Source organism: Ambystoma mexicanum, chromosome 6p, assembly GCF_040938575.1.
Source record: "Ambystoma mexicanum isolate Mex_15411 chromosome 6p, UKY_AmexF1_1, whole genome shotgun sequence".
Taxonomy (NCBI): Eukaryota; Metazoa; Chordata; class Amphibia; order Caudata; family Ambystomatidae; genus Ambystoma; species Ambystoma mexicanum.
This window is the reverse complement of record NC_090935.1, coordinates 306,971,164-306,994,597: the sequence shown is the minus strand read 5'-3', so window position 1 is coordinate 306,994,597 and position 23,434 is coordinate 306,971,164. Positions and strand designations below refer to the sequence as shown.

At 50.4% G+C, this 23,434-nt stretch overlaps 1 protein-coding gene across 1 annotated transcript in view; it reads left to right on the top strand.

The window, feature by feature from the left end:
* ALPK2 (alpha kinase 2) overlaps positions 1-23,434 on the top strand; it is a 535,735-nt gene that overhangs the window by 431,097 nt on the left and 81,204 nt on the right. The window contains exon 10 of the mRNA XM_069626477.1: positions 719-767. Within this exon, the coding sequence (XP_069482578.1) occupies positions 719-767 (49 nt within the window). The remainder of the gene's footprint in view (positions 1-718; positions 768-23,434) is intronic.

The following is a 23,434-nucleotide window of genomic DNA, read 5'->3' as shown; positions in this document are numbered from 1 at the left end:
ACTCTGCTCTTCTAGATGACGTTTCTGGCTTCACTGGTTTCCTCCCTTTCTCCTCTCTAGCGCCAAGATACCTCTAGTGACAGCGCGCTTTATAAGTTGACTTAACATATCATATACTCCAGAACATTTATTTCCCCCATATTAACAATGGTATATTCACCAGAAGCTTTTAGTTGTATGTCACACCCAGTGTTACTGTAACATTCTCTACCAGTCCTCTGTTCCCAACTCCTGGCAGCTCTCTGTTCACACCGCCACCTTCTTCACTCACTCCCACCCTTCTCACACCGCACACTCGCACTATTTTCACTCGCCCTCCACCGAGTTAACGATAACAGTTCAATACACTAATACAATAAACTAAGATAATAAGATAAAACAATGACCACTACTTACCGCTTCACCCCACCCAGAATAAATTGGGCACAGGAAGCCGAGCGGTCTAATTATACGGCGCTCCTACCTTTCTAGCGCCCTTATCACAGTTTTGTGTAAGGTTGCCATAGTGCAGCCAGTTTCACAATGAATACAATATAAAAATACAGTACTTGGCACAGTCGCGTGTGTGAATATAAAAAGATTTGCTCTCCATGACAGATGTTTTGTGTGTTGAAATAGCTTGTTGCAAAAGGTTGCGGATCTCGACGCCAAAGAATCGCTGATGTTTGCAAGGTTAAGCATAAGAGTTGACATTCTCGTTGTCTTCCATTTCCTGTAGGTGTAGGAATGAAGTTAACAGACGTTGGCATAGCAACGCTGCCCAAGGGGTAAGTGAAAAATGATACTGCATGTCTATTGGCGTGGCTTTCTTCACAGCACGTCAAACTGCACGCACGCACACACTGTCGTTACCACATATCACTTTAATGACATTGTCGCTTTGCTTAAATGCTCGAAATATTTAAAGCTCGCCAGGTATGTGGCGACATAGTGTGATTTTCTATGGAATGTACACGTAAAGGTACATTTTTTTTTTGTTGCTTTAAACATTTGGGTTTTGGACGTATTGTGGACTCAATTAATGTACCCTTGTCACGAAGGTCTTTAAAAGATGAATAACAAATTCGAATCCCTTAACGCCTGAGGGTGTCAGTGAATTAGATGATAGAGTGGGGCGATCTTACCTGCAACACACGGCATGCTGGAACTTGTAGTCCTGAAAGCGAGAATCACATTTACTGGAGTGCACTGTTTTTTTTTAAAATAAAAATAAAGCAATGCTGACGAGTGTGACACGAAAGCAATACACATCTAAATAACAATGCAGAAAAGATGGATATTTTTGTCAGTGCCGGCATGTGCCCTTTAGACAACATGCACTTACAGCAGAGCAGGTTGATGGGGAGTGAAATTGGCATAAAGGAAATCGCTGGAAAAGGGTGTATCAATGGCCATGTCCCTTAATAATAATAATGTTGGTCATAATATCACTGCATGCCAGATTCGTCCGTCTTCTATGCGCTGTAAGTGTACTCGCTACTAGTGCTGAAGAAGACTTCTGTCTGCCATACTTTCCCTACTTTACTGCAACTAGGCCATCGACTTATACACAAAGCATCTCTGTTTTTTTTAATAAAAGTAAGAAGTCCATACTTTTCCAAACACCAATTCCCAAAGCCAAATATGCTGACTAATGTATAGGCACCGGCCAAGGATGGGCATCACAATTTCAAGTGCCCAAGCCATGTCCAGATTTGCCTCTAAAGCCATTTATGCAGATTTGGATGACCATGGTGTGTCTATGGCAATGAATTTAAGCTCCGCCTGAAGAAGGGTATATTGCCCACTTTAGACATCGAGTTCCTTGTTTTTTCATGTGTTCAATATTTGTTGACCAAAGACCAGCCGCTCACCCCCACCAGTGCCAGCTGCTGCCCAGGGAGTCACAACATTGCTAAACATATGCCAAGCTGGTGTATTGTCCTCAGTTAGGACAGCAGTGCCATGTTCCTTTATGAGCCGTTAGCGCCGGATGTTCAGAAACTCTCGTGCCCCTTTAGGACACCAGTGCTGTGCACTGCTAGCATTGCCGTGCCAGGCTCCAATTGCCCCAGTGCGCTCAGATACACCAGTACCAGATTCCATATTGACCACTTCGCCAAGAAAGGATGAAGTCCATTATGCCCAGTGAACACAGCACATACAGAGTCCATTATGACCAGTCACCACAGCAGAGCCAGATACTATTAAGCCCAATTATCTGAAAATGCCCAGAATCTATACTTTAGTCTGCATGTACACACCAACAGCGGGTTAAGGGCTGCACCTGTCAGTCCATATCTGTAAACAGACGGTAATTCCTAATTGCAGGTATTGTGCAGGTAGAGACACACGGAAAGTATTCCCGTGTTACACATGATTATCGTTTCTGCACTCAGTCTGGGACTTTCTCCCCAATCCCCCAACACCATCTGCCTCACAAGGAAGCATTAATGACATATTACACTCCCCTTTTAGGAGTGGCCACCACCTCACAAATCAACTTGCTGCACCAACACACTGCATGAATAGGAATGCTGTATGTTGATAGTATTAATCTGTGTTATATTGATTATGTTACATTGACAAGATGGGCGACTAGGCAAAGCGTAAGAAGGAGAAAGGATGGGTTCTTAGGGAGGCTGACAGAAAACAAGAAGAGGGAATGAGAAACAGAGGGCTAGAAGGAAGGAAATGTAAAGGCATCGTAGTGCTATTCCTAAACAGCTGTTTGGAAGTTCTTAAACATAGACAGAATGCGTATGTTTGGGCATGACAACACCCATGTCATGCCCGATGCCTTCTGGCACTCTTGGTTTTGCACATTAGATGTCTGGAATTGTGGACCCACTAGTTTAAAGGGAAACGGAAACTACAAGTCCCAGCATACAATCTGAAAAGTCAGAACCAGCAGAAGGCGTGAGACCTTTTGGCAACTATGGCCATAACAGAAAGGCTGTTGTGTAGCTTGAGTGGAAACGATCACTGCAGCCTCTGATATCACACACAAAAATCACAAATCCTGCCTTCAAAAAACAGATCATTGGCCCTCATGATGAGTTTGGTTACCACCTAACTCGATTGCTGTTACCGTCACTTTGTCCTGGGGATTTACCGCTGGATTACAAGTGGTGGCACAGCGGTGTCAATCATTCTAAGAATGGCACTGTGCACCTCACCTGAATGGTTATGATAAAGAAATCATCTGGGCTGAAACTATGGAGAGTAACAACTGTTATCTAATCCATTGTATTATTTGATTACGGCACGTGATTGCCAAGTTTGTATTGGCTATGAATGTGTAATTTTACTCCATAGTTATAATAGCTACTGGCCTGTGCCTTAACCATGTTCACTATTCTATCTGTTGGGGCGCCGCTTCGACCTGAAGCGTCCCCTAGTAGAAGGCCTGCTTGCGCAGGAAGGATACGCGGGAGCCGGGTATCACGCAACTTTCTTTATTCACTACATCGGCGGAACTGCCGAACCTGCCCTCGTCCCTCCCCTACCCCTGACGTCACGTCAGGACGTCATGTCCTGTGGGACCCAACAGGGGTCCGCCCACACAACGATGTGGGCAACCTGACACTATGACATATTGGATGATGTGATAGATTTTCTTTTATTTGTCTTACAATAGTTTTTGTGCATGTAATGCTATTTTTCTTCGTGTTCTTCTTCTTCTTTTTCTTTTTCTTTTGTTATATTGGCCTTCTGTTTTTTTTGTATAAAAAGCTATGATTAATTTCTATAGTATTACTATAATAAATAAAAAACAATCCCCATTTTTGGAGTCCGTAGGACGCCATTGGGATTTCGGCGCTAATTACGCCAATTCTGCTAATTTGTGGCGGTAAAGTGGAGGATTTTCCTCCCTATTTTTGCTGGAGATAAATCTTCCAACTTACCACCAAACTTGCATTATGGCGGAGCAGTGATATGGTGGTAATGTGACAGTAACAGAATTACCGGCATTTGTAAGCCACACCGCTGTACTTGTAATGAGCAGAAACTATGTGAGAAGTGCACTATATTTCAGAGCACAGGTCCATTTCTTCCTGGACTCGTGATCTGTCCTCCTTCCAACTGCATGTCAATGAATTCGCGGCTGGGAAAAGGCACTTCTGTCACACTTTCTCCCATCCCCTCCTCTGGGGCCCTGGCGGCAGTTTTACTTCCAGTCCCACTGCACGTTCCACAGAAACCAAATGCAGGGTTATGCACAGTGCACTCGCCTCTAGTTGGCAGGAGGGGCTGCCAACTCTGACTGGAGCTGGCAGAGGAGCGGGGCACTTGATGGAATGTAACACTGTGTGCAGGAAACGTAGGGAGGCAGAGAGCATGGGAGGTCAGGGGTGAAACAAGGTGAGGAGAACAGAACGAAAGGCCATAACACTGGGGTCAAGTCTTAAAAACCAAGTGGGGGGAACTCTTTAACATAACGCAGTGAGGTGTGACATCACCATAAATTCGCATTTCATTAAATTGCCTTTCTATAGCCATACAAATTGCACAGGGTGAATGACATTTGCCTTTCATAAAATCAACACGCACCAAAGAGCGAAGAGAGGAGATTTTCCCCTACTAGGGTTTGAAAATGTTAGAATGTGTGTATGTTTTACAATCCGAGAATCAATACCAATGTTTGCCCTAGCACATGCAGTCCCGAAATATGTAATTTCAACTTTAGTTGTATCGCATTTTTCATCAGATGATATGGTGCAGTGGTGAAGTGCCTGGCCTGCGAACCTGGCGACTGCGGTTTGAATCCCCATGTTGGCATAAATTAAAATAAGACAGTCAGATGTTCTCAATTTACACACAACCTCTAAAATACACAGGTGGAATGCCTCTGCTCTTGAAAAGGACTGCGTCCACCCGCGTGTACCCTGGACGTGGGCCCTGCCATCCCATTGTATGAATATGGACTGTCAGTTATTGGGAGGGGGAAGAGTTGGTGGTAGGCCTGGAGTCACCAGAGTATTCATACAGTCCAGATGTGTCTAAAGCTGCCATGTGAGATTCTTCTTGGAGGAATGCTCCACAGGAAGGAAACAGCCAACCATAGGATTCTGAAGCCTCAGACTGCAGGACTGGTCTCAGCAGCCCTTTCAGCAAGAAACATGACGCTCACAAGGGCTAAAGACAAAGCTACCCCACAACCCTAGAAAGGTGCTGTATGTAGTCACGGCAACAACTCATGGCAGTAGATAAGAAGCCAAATAAAGAAATGCAAAGGGAGGCAGGGAAGTAGTTGAGGTTGGTTAGTAAATATCATGCAAATTGTATATCAGCTCGTTTTTAACATTAGATATAACTTGATATAAGTTAATTAACATATGTATAGACTGCTACTGACATAAGACTAACATAATTTTAAAGTTGCACAAATGAAAAAAAATATATGATAAAATGTTCTAAAAGATTGTAATTATTTATTTTTAAAAAACGATGGTCAGTTTTTGAGGTTGTTTCACCTGCAGCAGATATCTCCGTTTTTTGTTGTTGCAAGGCTTCGGAGGGGTTAGATGCTTTCATGCAGACTTTATTTAGATTTAAATGCCCCATTGACTGCGATGATCAATACTAGCAGCCCTTAATATGCAACAGAAACTTGAAATTCATTTTGTCAGTCTCTTGAATATTGTACCTTGGCCAGGATTAGCCATTTTATGCTGGTATGTTTATTCTTAAACTTAGAAATAAGGATCAATGTGATCTGGTCGAAAGTGGCGTGAATAATATCTTGCCTGAGGAAGATAAAATGAAAAATTAAATATTGCGAAGTTTGCTCTGAGAATAATAGCTTTATCTGACAAACAAATGCAAATCACCTGTAAGCAGATAGGATCATGCAGCCGGTATGTACTACGGAACCATTCATTCCCCCCATTTCTTGACACCATCTTGCTACCCCATTTCCCCTTCCCCCTACTTCAGCCCTACCAGTTCCCATAGCATAGTGCCATTTCCTTCCCATCTGCAATTTGCTATATTAACCAAAGACCTAAAAAAGGGGGTAACTGTACCCCCGTCAGCCCTCTTTTGTCTTTCTCCTTTTTCCACCTAAGAGGTTGTTGGGGAGGTAGTGGTGTTTTTTCTCGAGCTCCACACTCTTTCGAAAGCACACTCCCACTCTCATCCTTGTACCTGTTGCTACTTGTTTCCCAGTGTGGCTGGCATGCACCTTTCCACTGTGGCCTACTCTGCGTGCATGAGCCTGCAAGCTTCTACATTTCCCTGGCACGCGCAACAGTGCTATCCTGTGATTGGACGGGCTCCAGTGTCGGATCACTCAATGCTTATCCATCTGGGATGACAAGAAGACGAGCACAGCTACCATCAGGATATACAGCCTTATCCTCCTTAACATATGAACAACGTTGAACACAATCGGCCACATCAGCTACATCTTAATGCTAGAGAGCGCTGGCTTGGCCCAGCCACAAATGTAGTTATTTATTTATTGAGCATTTGTTAGACGCCTATACAACAGAATGGTGTTTCAAGGCACCACAAGTCAAAGTGGGGAGGGAGCCAGGGGAGTAAATAACTGTGGCAAAAGCAGTAAAACAATGGTGGTCCTACTAGGCCTTCTGACATTTGAACGTGCAGGTGCAGTGAAGAGAAGTGCAGGAGATAGGGAAGGCAAGGCAGAGGGGAGGGAGCACGGTATTGACACGTGCTGGTGGGAGACTTGGAGGGAAGTGCCAAGGAGAGCCCAGGGAGGAGGCCGCTGGCTAAGTGCTACGGTGGTGGAATCTGAAGGGTGGGATGCACGGCTGCCAGGCAGGTGGTACACAAGGGCAGTGCTGAGGGTCAGGGGGTTGCTGGTGTCGACTGGGTAGAGGTGAGATTCATAAAGGACCAGGCTGCCAGTCTCAGCGGCAGTGGGCTGATTGGCAGGGAAGGGAAAGAGTGAACAAGTTAGAAAAGAGAAGTTTCTGGGAACTTAAGTCTGAGAGGGGCAGGGCGGCTGTTCTAAATAGAAGCACCAGCCAAAGAGAGGGTCGAGGCCCCCACTCTTCTTGGAGAAGCATTTGAGAAGCAGAGAGTTGGAGTTAGAGGAGTGATGGACTCTAGCAGGGAAGTATTTATGGAGGAAAAGTTGGAGATGGCGTGGACGCAGGCCCCAGAAAACCTTGTGGATTATGCAGATGGTCTTGAATTTGATCCTCGTGGCCACTGGGAGCCAGTGGAGAGATTTTAGGGCTGGAGAGATATAGTCCCTGAGCTTGAGACCAAGGATAGGTCTTGCAGCCCTATTCTGGATTAGCTGGAGGGGGTGAAGGGAGGAAAGGGGGAGATTGAGAAAGAGGCTGTTGTAGTAGTCCAGCCTAGAGAGGACCACAGCTCTGGAGACATTGTGCTTCTGGGGAAAGGTGAGGAAAGGGAGAATGCCTCTAAGGATGTGAAGCTGGAAGTGGGCCTTCTTGTCAAGGTCCAAGATGTAAGGGGTGAGGTGAGGGCCGAATCAAAGATGACCCCAAGGTTTATGGCCTCACAGGATTGTGTGGGTAGAGGGTCCAAGGAGAGTGGCCACATGGTAGGATGGAAACAGGGTGCAGGTATCCCAATGAGAAGGATACATGTCTTACTGGCATTAAGGCAGAGATCATTAGCCTCACACCATGCATGGATGGCAGTCAGACAATCAGGGATGAGAGAGAAGGAAGACGAGGCAGTAGAGGGAAGTTTGAAGGAGAGCTGTGTGTCATCAGCATAACACATGAAATGAGTAGAGAAGGCGGAGACGAGAGAGGTATAGAAGAGCCACAGCAATAGGACAGAGCCCTGGTTGACACTGCAGGCAGAGAGTGAGGTGGTGGAGGGGAAAGGGCACAGTTACAGCTGGTAATGGTAGTTAGTGAGGAAAAAGCTCAGCCAATCCAGTGACGGTCCGTGACACTGAGCTTATTACACAGTGTTTTTATGAGGATAGAATGGTTGACTGTGTCAAAGGCAGTGTAGAGATTGAGGAGAATGAGAAGAGCAGGAGAGTTAGTCAAGATTTGTGAGCATGTCTTCACAGGTGTTCAGGAGAGCAGTTTCCATGCCTCTGGATGCCCGGAATCCAGATTGGTGGTCATGGAGGCAACCAACAAGTTCAGTATGAAGGATCTATTGGGGAAGGACCAACTTCTCCAATATTTTACCCAGGAAGGGGGTGGTGGAGATAGGGCAATAGTTAGCCGGGCAGGAGGGGTCAGCAGATGGCTTTTTTAGGATAGGGTGCACAAGGGAGTGGTTGAGGGAAAGAGCCAGTGGCGAAAGAGTGGTTGCAGAAGTCGTCAACAGCTGTGGCGAGAGAGGAGATGTTGTCTTTAATGGTTCTAGAAGAGCAGGGGAGCACCTGTTTGGATGAGACCTTCATAGAGCGGACAACTTTAGAGACCTCATCTGGTGCTATGTGCAGAATGGAGGATAATGCGGGGGGGTGGAGGGAGGCGAGCCAAGGTAGGCAGGGGAGCGGAAGTGGAGATGGGGGTGGTGGAGATTGAGGACAGGATGTCCTGAGTTTTAGATGTGAAATGGGAGGCCAACGCAGTGCAGAGAGCCTGGATAGGAAGGAGAGAGTTGGAGACTGCAGTTGGATTGGTGAGTTCCTTGCAGATTTTGAAAAGATCAGCAGTGTTGTTAGTGACTCCAGAGATGCAGGCTTGGATGTGGGCCCTGTTCTTGGAGCCGATAGAAAAAGGATATTGCCTTTGGAGCAGGCGACAGGCCAGTTTGTCAGAGAATGAGTCAGAGGACTGCCACTCCCGTTCAGCAACGCTGCACTTACGTTTCGGAGAAGCTAGATCAGAGTTGTACCCTCCGTTGTACTTGGAGGCAGGCTTCAGGTGTATCCTCATGACTGGGGAAAGGATGTCAACGGTGTTAGAGATGGAGAGATGAAGGTTAGCAAGGACAGAGTCAGAAGCAGGGGTGGGAGAGGGGACGAAAGTGGAGGCAAACGCAGCGGCTGACACTCACTTCATCGGTTGAATGGCGCGAAGGAGGCTGGCAGTGCAGGAGGCGGTCCGGACAGAGGGCTGAGGGTTCCCAAGTGGGAGGAGAGAGTGGTCAGACCAGGAGAAGGGGTGGCGGCCGGGTTGAGGATATGGATGTTGCCAGAGATGAAGGCATCCAGAGTGTGTTCGGCTGAGTGGGACAGACCAGAAGGAAACATAGTAACAGAGACGGAGACACAGATGTCACAGAACAGTAAGGTGGCTGATGCAGGAGAGTCAAGGTGAATGTTGAAGTAACCAAAGAGGACGAGTTTGGAAGTAGAGGTCAAGAGGGAGGAGGTGAGGACGGCCCATTCTGAGAGGAAGAGAGAGACAGGGTCAGGGGGCCTGTAGATGGTAGCAAGGGTGAGTGAGAGAGTAGAAGAGAGACCGAGTCTACAGACAAGGCATTCGAAAGAGGAGTAGTCTTGATTAGGTATGATAGAAGCAGGGACCCACTCAGGTAAATACACTGGATTATGTCCTTATTCACTGAGAGACCAGAGACTGCCTTTCTACCGCCCTTCTAGCCGAACATGCATACCATCACCTGCTTCAGATATCCAGCCTCTTGTCCCTCTTGTTTCACATTTACACGGATGGATAATGAGACTCTGCAAAGAACACACCAGACATGTTGCAATTAACTAACAACACTAACATTGCCAGCAAACTCTTCACAGTCTGCCGCAAAGCTCACCTGGTCCCACACAAGATGTCTTACTCTAGTGGACTCCTGGCGGTCCCAGATGGATTGACACTCAACCCAAGCAAAACAGCGGTCCTGCTCTTCTCGGCCAAAGCAAGAAGCCTGCAATGATCCTCAGTACAGAAGAGGTGGAGACTGCTCTAAAACAGCCAATGTGCGAAAGAATTTAGGAATATTGTTTGGACAATATATTATTTGGAGCCACAAAGCGCATAACTGGTAAAGAAACTCTTCTTCCATCTGAGCTCCAGCGAGGGGATCATGCCCCTCCTCACATTACCATACAGAAGGTTAGCAGTCATCTAGCTGGATCTGCACAGTCCGGGCGGAATTACATCTACACGGGCCTTCCGGCATAGGCCTTCTGAGAAATCTCCAGACTCCAAACACTGCAACTAGCCATGAGTGAACAAATCATGCCAGCAATACAAGCCCAATACTAGCTGCCAGTCATGTGTAGGGATTTCATCCAAAGGAACTCCATACTATGCAAACATCAACAGATCGGGAAATCCAGAATTGATGCCCACCTATATGAGGCACCTTGGTTGCTGTATTTTACCATCCAACTATGGACGTCAATGCCTGAAGTAATGCCCAGTTTACAGAACCACCTCACATTCCAGAAAGCACTTAAGATCTAGTGCTACACCACATCCAACAAAATACCCAAATGCTACCAACCAGGCATGCTAGCAAGGATCTAGGCTGAACCCCATCTGAGAAAACGAACCCGACGCCGGGCAACACAGCCCATGGGTGTGCACACACATTTAGCATCGCATTGGGAAAGTATTACCAGGCATGCAACCCTTACCGAAACTGTAGACAACTTTATTCGCCAGCACACTTTATCCATCTCAGAATACTCTATGCTTGAATTATAGCAAGGACCCATTCGCACTCACACACACCCTCTTCCACTCATTGATCTTCACACCACACATGTCACAACACTGCTAATCACCGGAGGGCCGGAATGCCCAGCTTTGCATTGCCCACCTGGTGGAGTAGTGGTTTGAAGTTATTACAAGTTGACATGCAGCACTCGACACAATAAATAAATAACAAGCACACTTTCCTAAGCAGTTACAACTCTATAAGACATGGCACACCCAGCACGATTACAATCCTATAACCCACACAGCCACCATTGCATACACTCCCTTATCAAAACCTGCAATTACATGCCCAGAACATGAAACAACTGCACAATTGTTACACAAAGATATCCCCATGTGTCAGTTTCATTCCGAGAACCCACGCTGCCCAATGTCAAGCTGCATCCTATACCACACACAACTATGTGGTTTTACACTCTCTTACTAAAGAGTATGTTTGGTTTGTTGAGGGCATCCTACGCTATTACTACCTGTGAACGTGACCTGCCTACATGTTATAGTTATTTAGTAAAAACCTGCTACCATCTATCATTTTACGGTGGTTTGTGCTATGCTGAAAACCTCTCTTAAACTTGACTGGCTGTAGGTTGTTTTTCATGATGTACATGTTCAGTTGTGTTGCCATGTAGCTCTTCATGCTTTTAGCCAAAAGAGAGAGGACTGTTGTCCGGCAGTAGTTTTGTTGGCCGTCTAGGTGATCAGAGTGTTTATGTAAGAGGGAGTTGACATGGCCCACATTTAAGCTCTTGTTTGGCTCCATTGTTTCAGAGCATGGTCGTTTTTAGGAGTGAGTAGTTAGGAGAATTCTTCCCAACTGGCCCATGCTTTGGGCTTGGGGGCAATGAAGTGTTAATACGTTGTCTAACCCAATCTGTTGTCTGATTTTGCTCATCTATTCAGTGAAGGAATCCTCAATGTCCTGATCACTCATTGAGGCATGTGGGTAGTGACATGTCCTACCACTTCAAAGAGTTTACTTCGATGATTCTGTGTTGCATGCATGGGCAGTTGATGTGGGTGCCCGTTGAATTGATTGTGCCCTTTATAATATATGTGTGCCGCACAATATTCCTTAAGATATTTTAGGGAGGCAGTTTTACCCTATTTCCTTTTGGGAGCCTGGAGGGCCTTTCTTTCTTCATTTACTTTCTTCGAGAACCAGAGTACATATTGTGTAGGTTTCTCCCATAGGGCAAGTTAGTCGATAATTGGCATGTTACTGTGGTAGTTGCTCTTGAGAGAGTTTATATCCTCCTATTCTAAAATTGTAGCTGTTGGGTATCTCACGTCATTTTATGTATTTATGTTTCTAATCCATACCTTTTGATTTGGCCATTGTGTTTCATTTCCACGCACCGTGTATCATGAACAGGCTCAGCGATCTTCTGACTAGTCCACTCTTGTCGGATCTTTGCCTGCAGTGTCCATGATTTGGCGATGAAGCAGTCCGAGATTGACCGCATGCACAAGTGTGGGATGAGATTTGTTCTGAGAAGTTGAACAAGTACACACCTGCATGTTGAAGGTGTCTCCCCTGTGTAGACTGATGGCTCCAAGTAGGATGATTTTGTAGGCCATCACTTGTTTGGTAATGTGGTCAATGTATTGTTAGATGATACTGACTCTCAGGCTTTGGAGACAGAGATTTTCGCTTCAGCCTCCACACAATAAAGGGTGAATATGTGTGAGAATGTAGCAGTTTATAGAGGATGTCATTTTTATTTTTGTGGATCTTGTGGATCGTTGCCACCGCTCGACCGAGTTGAGGAGGGTGCTGTCGAAACCTTGAGGGACTCAAGAAATATTACAGGTATTGGAAAAAGCCACATTTTATTTTAGTTTTATTTTGGAGGGGCTCATGCACAGAACTGCCTTTGAATATTGCCTGAGTCAGAGCATTCCTTGGGAGGGAACAGTTATTAACTACATGGGGACTCAGATCCCAGTGTGCGTTCTTTTTCTGTGGCTGTCCTTTGGGGCCAGAGAAGTTCCCATTGGAATGTGCAGAGGGGAATATTACATGAGTGTTGACACAGGGCTGCACTCTCATGCTGACCAGGACACTGGGTCCTGCTCCACCCCGAGAGCAAGGAAGATGTTCATTGGAATGCATGGTACATTCAATCAGGGGCTTTAGGCTGGAATTCTAATCGGAACTCAAGAGAGGTCGAGGCAACAGCACTGAGGTAGGAGAGATCAGACAATGCTTCTCCTTACCTGTGTAAGTAAATAAATGTGCAATTTTAGATGCCCTTAATCATGAAAGATGGTTTATTTCTAAGGGTACTCAGTATTTTTATTTATTTTATTTTATTTATATTTATATAGCGCGCAAGTAACCCATGGGCATTGAGGCGCTGTTACTTGCAAGAGCTTCGTTACAAGCAAAGAGGCATTCAGTGGTACATTATGACTTCCACAAGGCAATACAGATTATGCATTAGGAACATATGAGATGTATTCAACTGGTGCGAGGCATCTTATGTGAATAAGATGGTTTTCATGGTTTTGCGGAAGGTGCTGAGGGAGGCCTCACCTCGGATTGTGGGAGGTAAGGCGTTCCAGTGAGTGGGTGCGAGATATGGGAAGCTGGATCCGCCCGCTCTGGCTTTTTTTACTAATGGCACAGAGAGAATGTTAGTATATGGTGATCTGGTTGGCCTTGTAGATGAGACGGGGTGGATCCTTTGGGAGAGGTAGTCGGGGCAGTAAGGTGAATGCACTTGTGGGTCGGTGTCAGAGTCTTGAAGATGATCCTTTCTTTTATTGGGAGCCAGTGTGCTAGTTTTCTGGCTTCCGAGATGTAATCCATGCTGCGATGCAGGCCCATTGAGCCACTTCACCAAACTCAAGATACCTACACCAAACCTTTGACTTTCTATGATCGGGCATCCCATAGAGACAATCAAACCACTGTGCCTTGAGGGCCATTCCACTGTGCCTAGAGGAGGTCAAGATATTCATCTGCCAGTTCAAAGACAAGTGCCATGGCAACCAACTTTCATCACATAAACTAGATGTCTTGAAACCATAGCTGGAAGGAAGCCTGACAAGCACCTTGAAGACCAGCTTCACGCCACAGAGCCATCAACAAAGAGACTTAGTGAGAGAGCTTGGGGTTTAGGTGTCATTTCCAGGCATCCTAGGAACCCTGACATTAGCATGGACCCTAGAGACTGGGTAGGGCCCTATTCCCTTCCTTTACAACGACAGTTTAAAGACTGTTTGTGTGGTTATTTCATTTCAATTGTGTTGCCTATTGTTTTTGTGTGTCGCTCAATAATTACAATTATTCAATTTCAAGTTATTCTTCAAGAAGATAATTGCTACAGTCGAATGGAAAGGTGAAAAAGATTCCTGAAACAGCTACCTCTCAGGGGTGCCTCGTCCCAGCTTCAGAGGGGCACAGTATCATCTTCGGCCAAAGCCATCCCCATACAGTTTCTATCAAGTCACACAAAGTAACTGACCAACAGGTTTGGCGAAGTGTCCCCTATGGACCCACAGACAGACGCCCACTTTTAAGAGGGCCCCACCCAGGGTGAAACTACAGAGTGAACTTGCAAATTGGGAGAAGAGGTTCCACCAGACCATCCGGCTTCACTTCTCCCCAACAGTTTGTTGATGTTTCAGACTGTACCCCATATGGGTGAGAAGGGCCTGAGCCCGTGGCAACCCTTTCTAAGACTCGTACAAACACTGACAGCATGGGGGGAGCCTGCAATCTGTAGTAGTGCCTTTGCACCAGCTGGAGCAAATATATCACAAGATGCAATCAATTATTATCCACTAATCAGAGAGGGACCCTCTGTGTAGACAGTAGTGGGGCAACATATCTTGTAAAAAAAATTGTGTTAAAAAGGTTTTTAAAAGTAGCATTGCAGCCAGCAGTCAATTCATGCCACATGGTGAATAACAACATGAAGCAAATGTCATCAATAAAACATTTTCTCAGGTCAGTGCGGTAAACAAGATTGGTGGAAATCCCGGCACATGGAGCACGGCTCTGCAGGCCAGGGTTGACTTACGTCCTCAGCAGTGGTCCTGGCTGGATCCTCAGAGAGGTAGATGTCGTTGTGACAGGCTTTGTTGTGGTTGTGTATGTCCCAGGAAGGACCAGCAGGAATACTCAGGATCATGTCAATGCAGAGTGGCACAGGTTTGAAACCCGGTCCCGCGCTTAGAGGCTGGACTCCGGCAAGAAGCACAACATAAGAAGCAATCACATTTTTTTTCTCTAGGCCTTGGCTCCCAATTATTGTTTTTTGGAGGGCTACATTTACACCATGCAGTACTTGCTTCTTAACCGATGCCATAAATGTCCCATGTGATCCCAACTCATAAGTAGGAGGTATTTGTAATATATTTCTAACACAACATTTACGCTGTTATCACAATACTGTAGCCTACATTCTCTCCACAAGAGACAACACCTCATGCCTTTCAGGATAATCTGGATCACAATAATTGTTTGTTTGTTTATTAAAGTGCTCCAAACCCAAAGGTATCTTTGCACCAGCAAAAACCTGCAAATGGGGACCAGCAACGCCATTGCCATTCTCGCACTCCGGTGGCACTTCTGCGGGCCAGAATGGCAGTAATAGTAAACGGGTTTGGCAGTGATTGCAGTCCTCGCAAAACCCGCAATGAGGCCCAGAGGTCGTGTCATGGATCAGAGCTGCAGAAGTTGGGCGTGATTCGCTGCTGCTCACTCTAGGCCCTAGAGTCTAGGGGGACCTGCACGCGCCGTCTCCAGTTTCTCTGTGCGCTATTGACCCCCCACTGGAAGATCCCTTTACACGTGGCTGCCGTGTCCTGGACTGACCCTGTGCAACAGAAGTGCGCCGCAGGGCAGCCAGCAACCTCGCCAATGGAGGGAGGGCTTAGCCTGTGTGCACCTCACCCAGTATATGGAGTTCACTTGATCTTGCAAAAATCTAACTTGTTAAAGCGGGTCCCCAAAAATAAGCTCATGCCGCATGCCTGAGTGGTGCGTCAATTCCACTGCCACATTCGGCCGCGGCCTTTCTTCAGTGATCACTCAAGGTGACTTAAGCACCGCTGCCATGTCTCATGTTTGATCCTGTCTGATAATTCTGAGAGTTTGGTGGTGTTAGGCTTCTGCACAGGCCTGTGTCAGAACCGGTGCTAGGTGGCTCTCGGGCTTACTTCTGCTATCCTCCCTAACGACGCCTTCAGCCTTCATGGCTGTTTGCACATGTGTGCTTTTTTCCGATTAGTCAGACTATTTTGACTCTACTTTTCATTTGGATTGCATATATGTATGGCATATTTCCGCATATGCACCCACCCCTCACACAGCTTCCAGTTAGGCCCATGACCATAGTTGCGTATGTTTGTACGTATATGAGAAAACACCTGTTTCTATGTGAGTAGCCCCCAAACCTCAGCATCTTTTGGTATGTATTCATATTTCCTTTTTTCTCTTGGGTAACATAGTGCTTCGTACAGAAACAGTGTGCACAGCCGTAATCCTGCTTCTAGGTGCTTGACAATTGTAGCATAGAGTAGTGAACTGTAACTGAAGACGAACCTGTTTGTGAAGAGGAGGAGAGTCCCTGAAAAGGGGGAAGTAAGACTGGCCGGCATGTACAATAGGGCGGTGGCATTTACATATATACAGTGGTTTAAATTATCTGCAGATGGGACTGGGGGTGGTCCAAGGGTTAGGGGTGATGCTTCTGTAGGAAATACCCAAAAAGGCTGCATCCATTTGTACAAATGGAACAAAAGACCGAAAAAGGCCTGTACCATTTATACGAATCCGCAAATACCGTACACGATTAGCAGGGATTGCGGAGGTGTACCCCACTCCTCATGTTCGGCATTTTCTGATTGGTTGGGGCTGCAGGGGTAGCCCCCGCATAGGCAGAATAAAGTTAAAAAAAAAGGAAAGGACCCTGCGGTGCCTGTTCCCAAGCACGTAAGTGAAGGTAACCAGTGTTGTAGGGAGTCGGCGGCACACAGCGAGGTGTGGGGCGGCACACAGCGAGGTGTGCCGCCAAAAGGTAAGTAAGGGGGGGGAGTGGGAGTGTAGTTTTAGGGTATGCTTGGAGAGGCATTTACTTTGGGTTGTTTGACCGTAACGGTCAAGATAGCTACGGTCTTTTCGGCCTCAAACCTTTCCATTACGGGCAAAGAACCCAAAGCCGCTTCTGTAGGCCCCACGGAGTTCCTTCAACAAATTGCAGGTATTTTAGGGTGTTTTGGAAGCCCTGAATAATGGACGTGGCTTTGAATTCGGGGTGGGTGGAAGTGAATTCCAACACTATCAAGCCAGAAGGCAGAAGGGCTGGAAGCAGAATGCAGCGCAGTATGTGAGTTGAACAGACAGGTCGATCGGGCTTGTGATCGCAGGCTCCTGGCGGACTCTAGCAGAATATATAGTTAGATAAGTGCCTGTGGGGGGCAGCCAACCTGTGGATAGATTTAAGGACCAGATGAAGGAGGTGGTGCTGCACAGAAAGCCAGCCTGCACTGAGCTGAAGGGCAGTCCCGCCAGGAGGCAGAAGCCCAGAGTGCTGAGGCCCAGAGTTGAGATGAGGGTGCAAGCACGGGGAAAGGTGATGTTGGGGCACATTCTGCCGACGGACAGTTTCCGGTGTATGTTCTAAAATTTCCCAATAGGGCTTGTTCTACTGTAAATCACAATAGTTTAACTTCAGAAGGGATCCGAAAAGTGCATGATTTAGCCTACTACCATCTCATTATAGTCTCAGAGAACAAAGCAGAGGAAAAGCTTTTAATTATACCATAATGAAGTGTGGTACCTTGTGAACAGAATTTAATGAGTGTTATTATCATAGCTATTGCTGAACATTAGCTGGATAGGAACTGCGACTCTGCGCGGGGAGGTGATGCACAAGGAAACGACAAGAGCAGCAGCTCCCGGGGGCGGGCCTTGCATGAAAACACGGCGTCGGCGCGACTGCTCTCGCTTTAGCAGATCTGATCAGCGAGCAGCGAGCTAGCAGCATGGCGCACTGAAGGCCACTACCTGCCCTACACCCCTGGCGGGCTGGCACATCCAAGCGGAATGGTTAAGCAAGAGTGCGATGCACGGTGGAAGTAGCCTGGCACATAGTAGCAACAGCCCTGCACATAGTAGCAGTTTTGACGGTATTCTATTTTCTTCCACGTTCATTTTGCTGGACTGCTAAGGAGCGATGCAACAATGACATGCACTGAACCTCCCAGCACAGTGTAAAATGTGTACCTTCTGTTGGGACACAGTATATTTATTGGTTATTCATATCATGCTTAACGCCGGACTCCACCCGCTTCTAAGCGCTGGAGCGGGGAGTCTTCCCAAGGCAAATGATTTTCATTTTTGAGGGGTATATTATTGGCACTAATCATACATTGCCTCATGGATGTAGTGCTCATGAATGTCTACTGTGCTTTCAGTGTTTTCTATTGGGAGCAGAATTTTCTGATGAGCACATATATGATTTATTATTGCCCAGAAATGTTCTTTTGTATTGTGGCGCACTGGAAAACGGAGGTACTGCCCCTTTTCATGACTGTCCATGCATCATATGACCTCTAATCCAATCAGAACATTGTGCTGTAAAATACACCATCAGCCAATTTTGATTCAAAGATTTCTTGAGGGTGGGCCGGAAACGTATGCAAACTCTGCTGGGGAGTTTGTACCTGGTTGCTTCATTCACTCTTTGTAATTTCTGACCCCGTTTTATATCCTATCAATTTGAAAGGTCTTCAACCACCACCTTATGTGACATCAAATGGATGGTTTTAGAGTCGCCTATTTTATCTCCCTGTATAAATGACACTTTCTCTCAAACACCTTGCCTCAACAGTCCTTGCTCGGCTCTGTATGTGCTACATTCATCTACCAGACCTCGCCTTGTGTCCATTGTGGATCACTTTGGATTTTGCTGCAACCCTTCGTTGGCCAAATATGACAGTGGATTGAACTGAACTTCGTAGAGCGATGTCGTGTAAAATGCCATTGATATGTTTGAATTAATGGAGCTTCTCCCAACCTCTCATCCTTTCAAGAAGGCCCCTACAGTGCACAAACCCCAACTCCTCGGGGTGCAATTAAGATTGAGCCCATGGCATGAATTGGATTGACAGCCTGATGGGCAGCACACAGCCATCGAAAAATTAGCAACACTATTCCATTCCAAGAGGTGTGCACAGCGGAGCAGAACGTTGTATGCGGAGATCAAAGTATTGGCCCCGTAATACCCTAGTCAATCCATGGTCCCGGAAGCAGTCAAAGGCCCAGTGCACCACCACCCCTGCAGGCAGGGGGACCCTACTACATGCCATGGTGACATTTCCCAATTGCAAGCCCACTGGGAGGAAGCCAGCTAATTCTTACTTGCCAAGAGAACACCTGCGCTCACCAGTGACAAAATGCATAGGCCAGGAAAATCGCCCAAAGGAAAGAACAAAAATAAGAGGGTAATTCATAGAATTTCACAGAAAAGTGTCGCAAGCGGCTGGCGCAGAGTGTCCGTGTGCGATTGACTGCGCCAGGCACGTGCGCTAAAACCGATTTCCGCGCACAGCGTATTTATGGATTTCAGGCTTCCAAACCAGCCGTGGCGCAGAGAATCGCAGCGACCCTGCAGCAGCGCCAGTAACGCCCCCAAGAACGCCCTCGCGCAAGGAAAAGCCATCAAAATCGCTAAATCATCGCAAAGGGCTGCGCGAACCCTGGACCAGTTCACCGGGCTGCCAAACAGCAAACGCCAAGCGGGGAACGTGTATTTCAGGGGTGCGCGGGAAGTTGCATACGCGATTGCAGCAGGGTACGTGTATTTCAGGGGTGCGCGGCAAGTTCCACACGCGATTTCAGCAAGGTATGTGTATTTCAGGGGTGCGCGGCAAGTTCCACACGCAATTTCAGCAAGGTATGTGTATTTCAGGGGTGCGCGGGAAGTTGCACACGCGATCGTCCCAGTGCGAGCAGGGTACGTGTATTTCAGGGGTGCGCGGGAAGTTCCACACGCGATAGTCCCAGTGCGAGCAGGGTACGTGTATTTCAGGGGTGCGTGGGAAGTTGCACACGCGATTGTCCCAGTGCGAGCAGGGTACGTGTATTTCAGGGGTGCGCGGGAAGTTCCACACGCGATTGTCCCAGTGCGAGCAGGGTACGTGTATTTCAGGGGTGCGCGGGAAGTTCCACACGCGATTGGCCCAGTGCGAGCAGGGTACGTGTATTTCAGGGGTGCGCGGGAAGTTCCACACGCGATAGTCCCAGTGCGAGAAGGGTACGTGTATTTCAGGGGTGCGCGGGAAGTTGCACACGCGATTGTCCCAGTGCGAGCAGGGTACGTGTATTTCAGGGGTGAGCGGGAAGTTGCACACGCGATTGTCCCAGTGCGAGCAGGGTACGTGTATTTCAGGGGTGCGCGGGAAGTTACACACGCGATTGGGCCAGTGCGAGCAGGGTACATGTATTTCAGGGGTGCGCGGGAAGTTGCACACGCGATACCAGCAGGGAATGTGTATTTCAGGGGTTCTGGGGAGTACTACACGTGAATTGGCCGCGTGGGTCCTCCCAGGTGTATGCTCCACAACCTCCACGGCCCCTGCAGGCAGCCCACACCACGGGGGACTACCCTGCACCCCTGCCCATGTCCCGCAGGCAGCCCATTCACCATGGGCATGCCCCCCAGCCAACCCACATGTCACCTTGCACTACTGATCAACAATGCATGTCTCCCACCACCCCCACCCCCCAGCAGTGCAGGGGCAGCCTCCACCAGGCCCCCACTCATGTCCCCCTGCACCCCCACCCCCCAGCATCCAGGGTCACCCTACACCAGGCCCCCACTAATGTCTCCCACCACCCCCACCGCCCGGCAGTGCAGGGGCAGCCTCCACCAGGCCCCCACTCATGTCCCCCTGCACCCCCACCCCCCAGCAGTGCAGGGGCAGCCTCCACCAGGCCCCCACTCATGTCCCCCTGCACCCCCATCCCCCAGCAGTGCAGGGGCATCCTCCACCAGGCCCCCACTCATGTCTCCCACCACCCCCACCCCCCAGCCACCAGGGGCAGCCTCCACCAGGCCCCCACTCATGTCTCCCACCACCCCCACCCCCCTGCCACCATGGGCAGCCTCCACCAGGCCCCCACTCATGTCCCCCTGCACCCCCACCCCCCAGCAGTGCAGGGGCATCCTCCACCAGGCCCCCACTCATGTCTCCCACCACCCCCACCCCCCAGCAGTGCAGGGGCAGCCTCCACCAGGCCCCCACTCATGTCTCCCACCACCCCCACACCCCTGCCACCATGGGCAGCCTCCACCAGGCCCCCACTCATGTCCCCCTGCACCCCCACCCCCCAGCATCCAGGGGCAGCCTCCACCAGGCCCCCACTCATGTCTCCCACCACCCCCACCCCCCAGCAGTGCAGGGGCAGCCTTCACCAGGCCCCCACTCATGTCTCCCACCACTCCCACCCCCCTGCCACCATGGGCAGCTTCCACCAGGCCCCCACTCATGTCCCCCTGCACCCCCACCCCCCAGCATCCAGGGTCACCCTCCACCAGGCCCCCACTCATGTCTCCCACCACCCCCACCCCCCTGCCACCATGGGCATCCTCCACCAGGCCCCCACTCATGTCGCCCACCACCCCCACCCCCCTGCCACCATGGGCATCCTCCACCAGGCCCCCACTCATGTCTCCCACCACCCCCACCCCCCTGCCACCATGGGCATCCTCCACCAGGCCCCCACTCATGTCTCCCACCACCCCCACCCCCCAGCATCCAGGGTCACCCTCCACCAGGCCCCCACTCATGTCTCCCACCACCCCCACCCCCCAGCATCCAGGGTCACCCTCCACCAGGCCCCCACTCATGTCCCCCTGCACCCCCACCCCCCCAGCGTCCAGGGTCACCCTAAACCAAGCCCCCACTCATGTCTCCCACCACCCCCACCCCCCGGCAGTGCAGGGGCAGCCTCCACCAGGCCCCCACTCATGTCCCCCTGCACCCCCACCCCCCAGCAGTGCAGGGGCAGCCGCCACCAGGCCCCCACTCATGTCTCCCACCACCCCCACCCCCCTGCCACCATGGGCATCCTCCACCAGGCCCCCACCCATGTCTCCCACCACCCCCACCCCCCTGCCACCATGGGCATCCTCCACCAGGCCCCCACTCATGTCTCCCACCACCCCCACCCCCTGCCACCATGGGCATCCTCCACCAGGCCCCCACTCATATCTCCCACCACCCTCACCCCCCAGCATCCAGGGTCACCCTCCACCAGGCCCCCACTCATGTCTCCCACCACCCCCACCCCCCAGCATCCAGGGTCACCCTCCACCAGGCCCCCACTCATGTCCCCCTGCACCCCCACCCCCCAGCATCCAGGGTCACCCTACACCAGGCCCCCACTCATGTCTCCCACCACCCCCACCCCCCGGCAGTGCAGGGGCAGCCTCCACCAGGCCCCCACTCATGTCCCCCTGCACCCCCACCCCCCAGCAGTGCAGGGGCAGCCTCCACCAGGCCCCCACTCATGTCTCCCACCACCCCCACCCCCCAGCCACCAGGGGCAGCCTCCACCAGGCCCCCACTCATGTCTCCCACCACCCCCACCCCCCTGCCACCATGGGCAGCCTCCACCAGGCCCTCACTCATGTCCCCCTGCACCCCCACCCCCAGCAGTGCAGGGGCATCCTCCACCAGGCCCCCACTCATGTCTCCCACCACCCCCACCACCCAGCAGTGCAGGGGCAGCCTCCACCAGGCCCCCACTCATGTCTCCCACCACCCCCACCCCCCAGCAGTGCAGGGGCAGCCTCCACCAGGCCCCCACTCATGTCTCCCACCACCCCCACCCCCCTGCCACCATGGGCAGCCTCCACCAGGCCCCCACTCATGTCCCCCTGCACCCCCACCCCCCAGCATTCAGGGGCAGTCTCCACCAGGCCCCCACTCATGTCTCCCACCACCCCCACCCCCCAGCAGTGCAGGGGCAGCCTCCACCAGGCCCCCACTCATGTCTTCCACCACCCCCACCCCCCTGCCACCATGGGCAGCCTCCACCAGGCCCCCACTCATGTCCCCCTGCACCCCCACCCCCCAGCATCCAGGGTCACCCTCCACCAGGCCCCCACTCATGTCTCCCACCACCCCCACCCCCCTGCCACCATGGGCATCCTCCACCAGGCCCCCACTCATGTCTCCCACCACCCCCACCCCCCTGCCGCCATGGGCATCCTCCACCAGGCCCCCACTCATGTCTCCCACCACCCCCACCCCCCTGCCACCATGGGCATCCTCCACCAGGCCCCCACTCATGTCTCCCACCACCCCCACCCCCCAGCATCCAGGGTCACCCTCCACCAGGCCCCCACTCATGTCTCCCACCACTCCCACCCCCCAGCATCCAGGGTCACCCTCCACCAGGCCCCCACTCATGTCCCCCTGCACCCCCACCCCCCAGCATCCAGGGTCACCCTACACCAGGCCCCCACTCATGTCTCCCACCACCCCCACCCCCGGCAGTGCAGGGGCAGCCTCCACCAGGCCCCCACTCATGTCCCCCTGCACCCCCACCCCCCAGCAGTGCAGGGGCAGCCTCCACCAGGCCCCCACTTATGTCTCCCACCACCCCCACCCCCCTGCCACCATGGGCATCCTACACCAGGCCCCCACTCATGTCTCCCACCACCCCACCCCCCTGCCACCATGGGCATCCTCCACCAGGCCCCCACTCATGTCTCCCACCACCCCCACCCCCCTGCCACCATGGGCATCCTCCACCAGGCCCCCACTCATGTCTCCCACTACCCCCACCCCCCTGCCACCATGGGCATCCTCCACCAGGCCCCCACTCA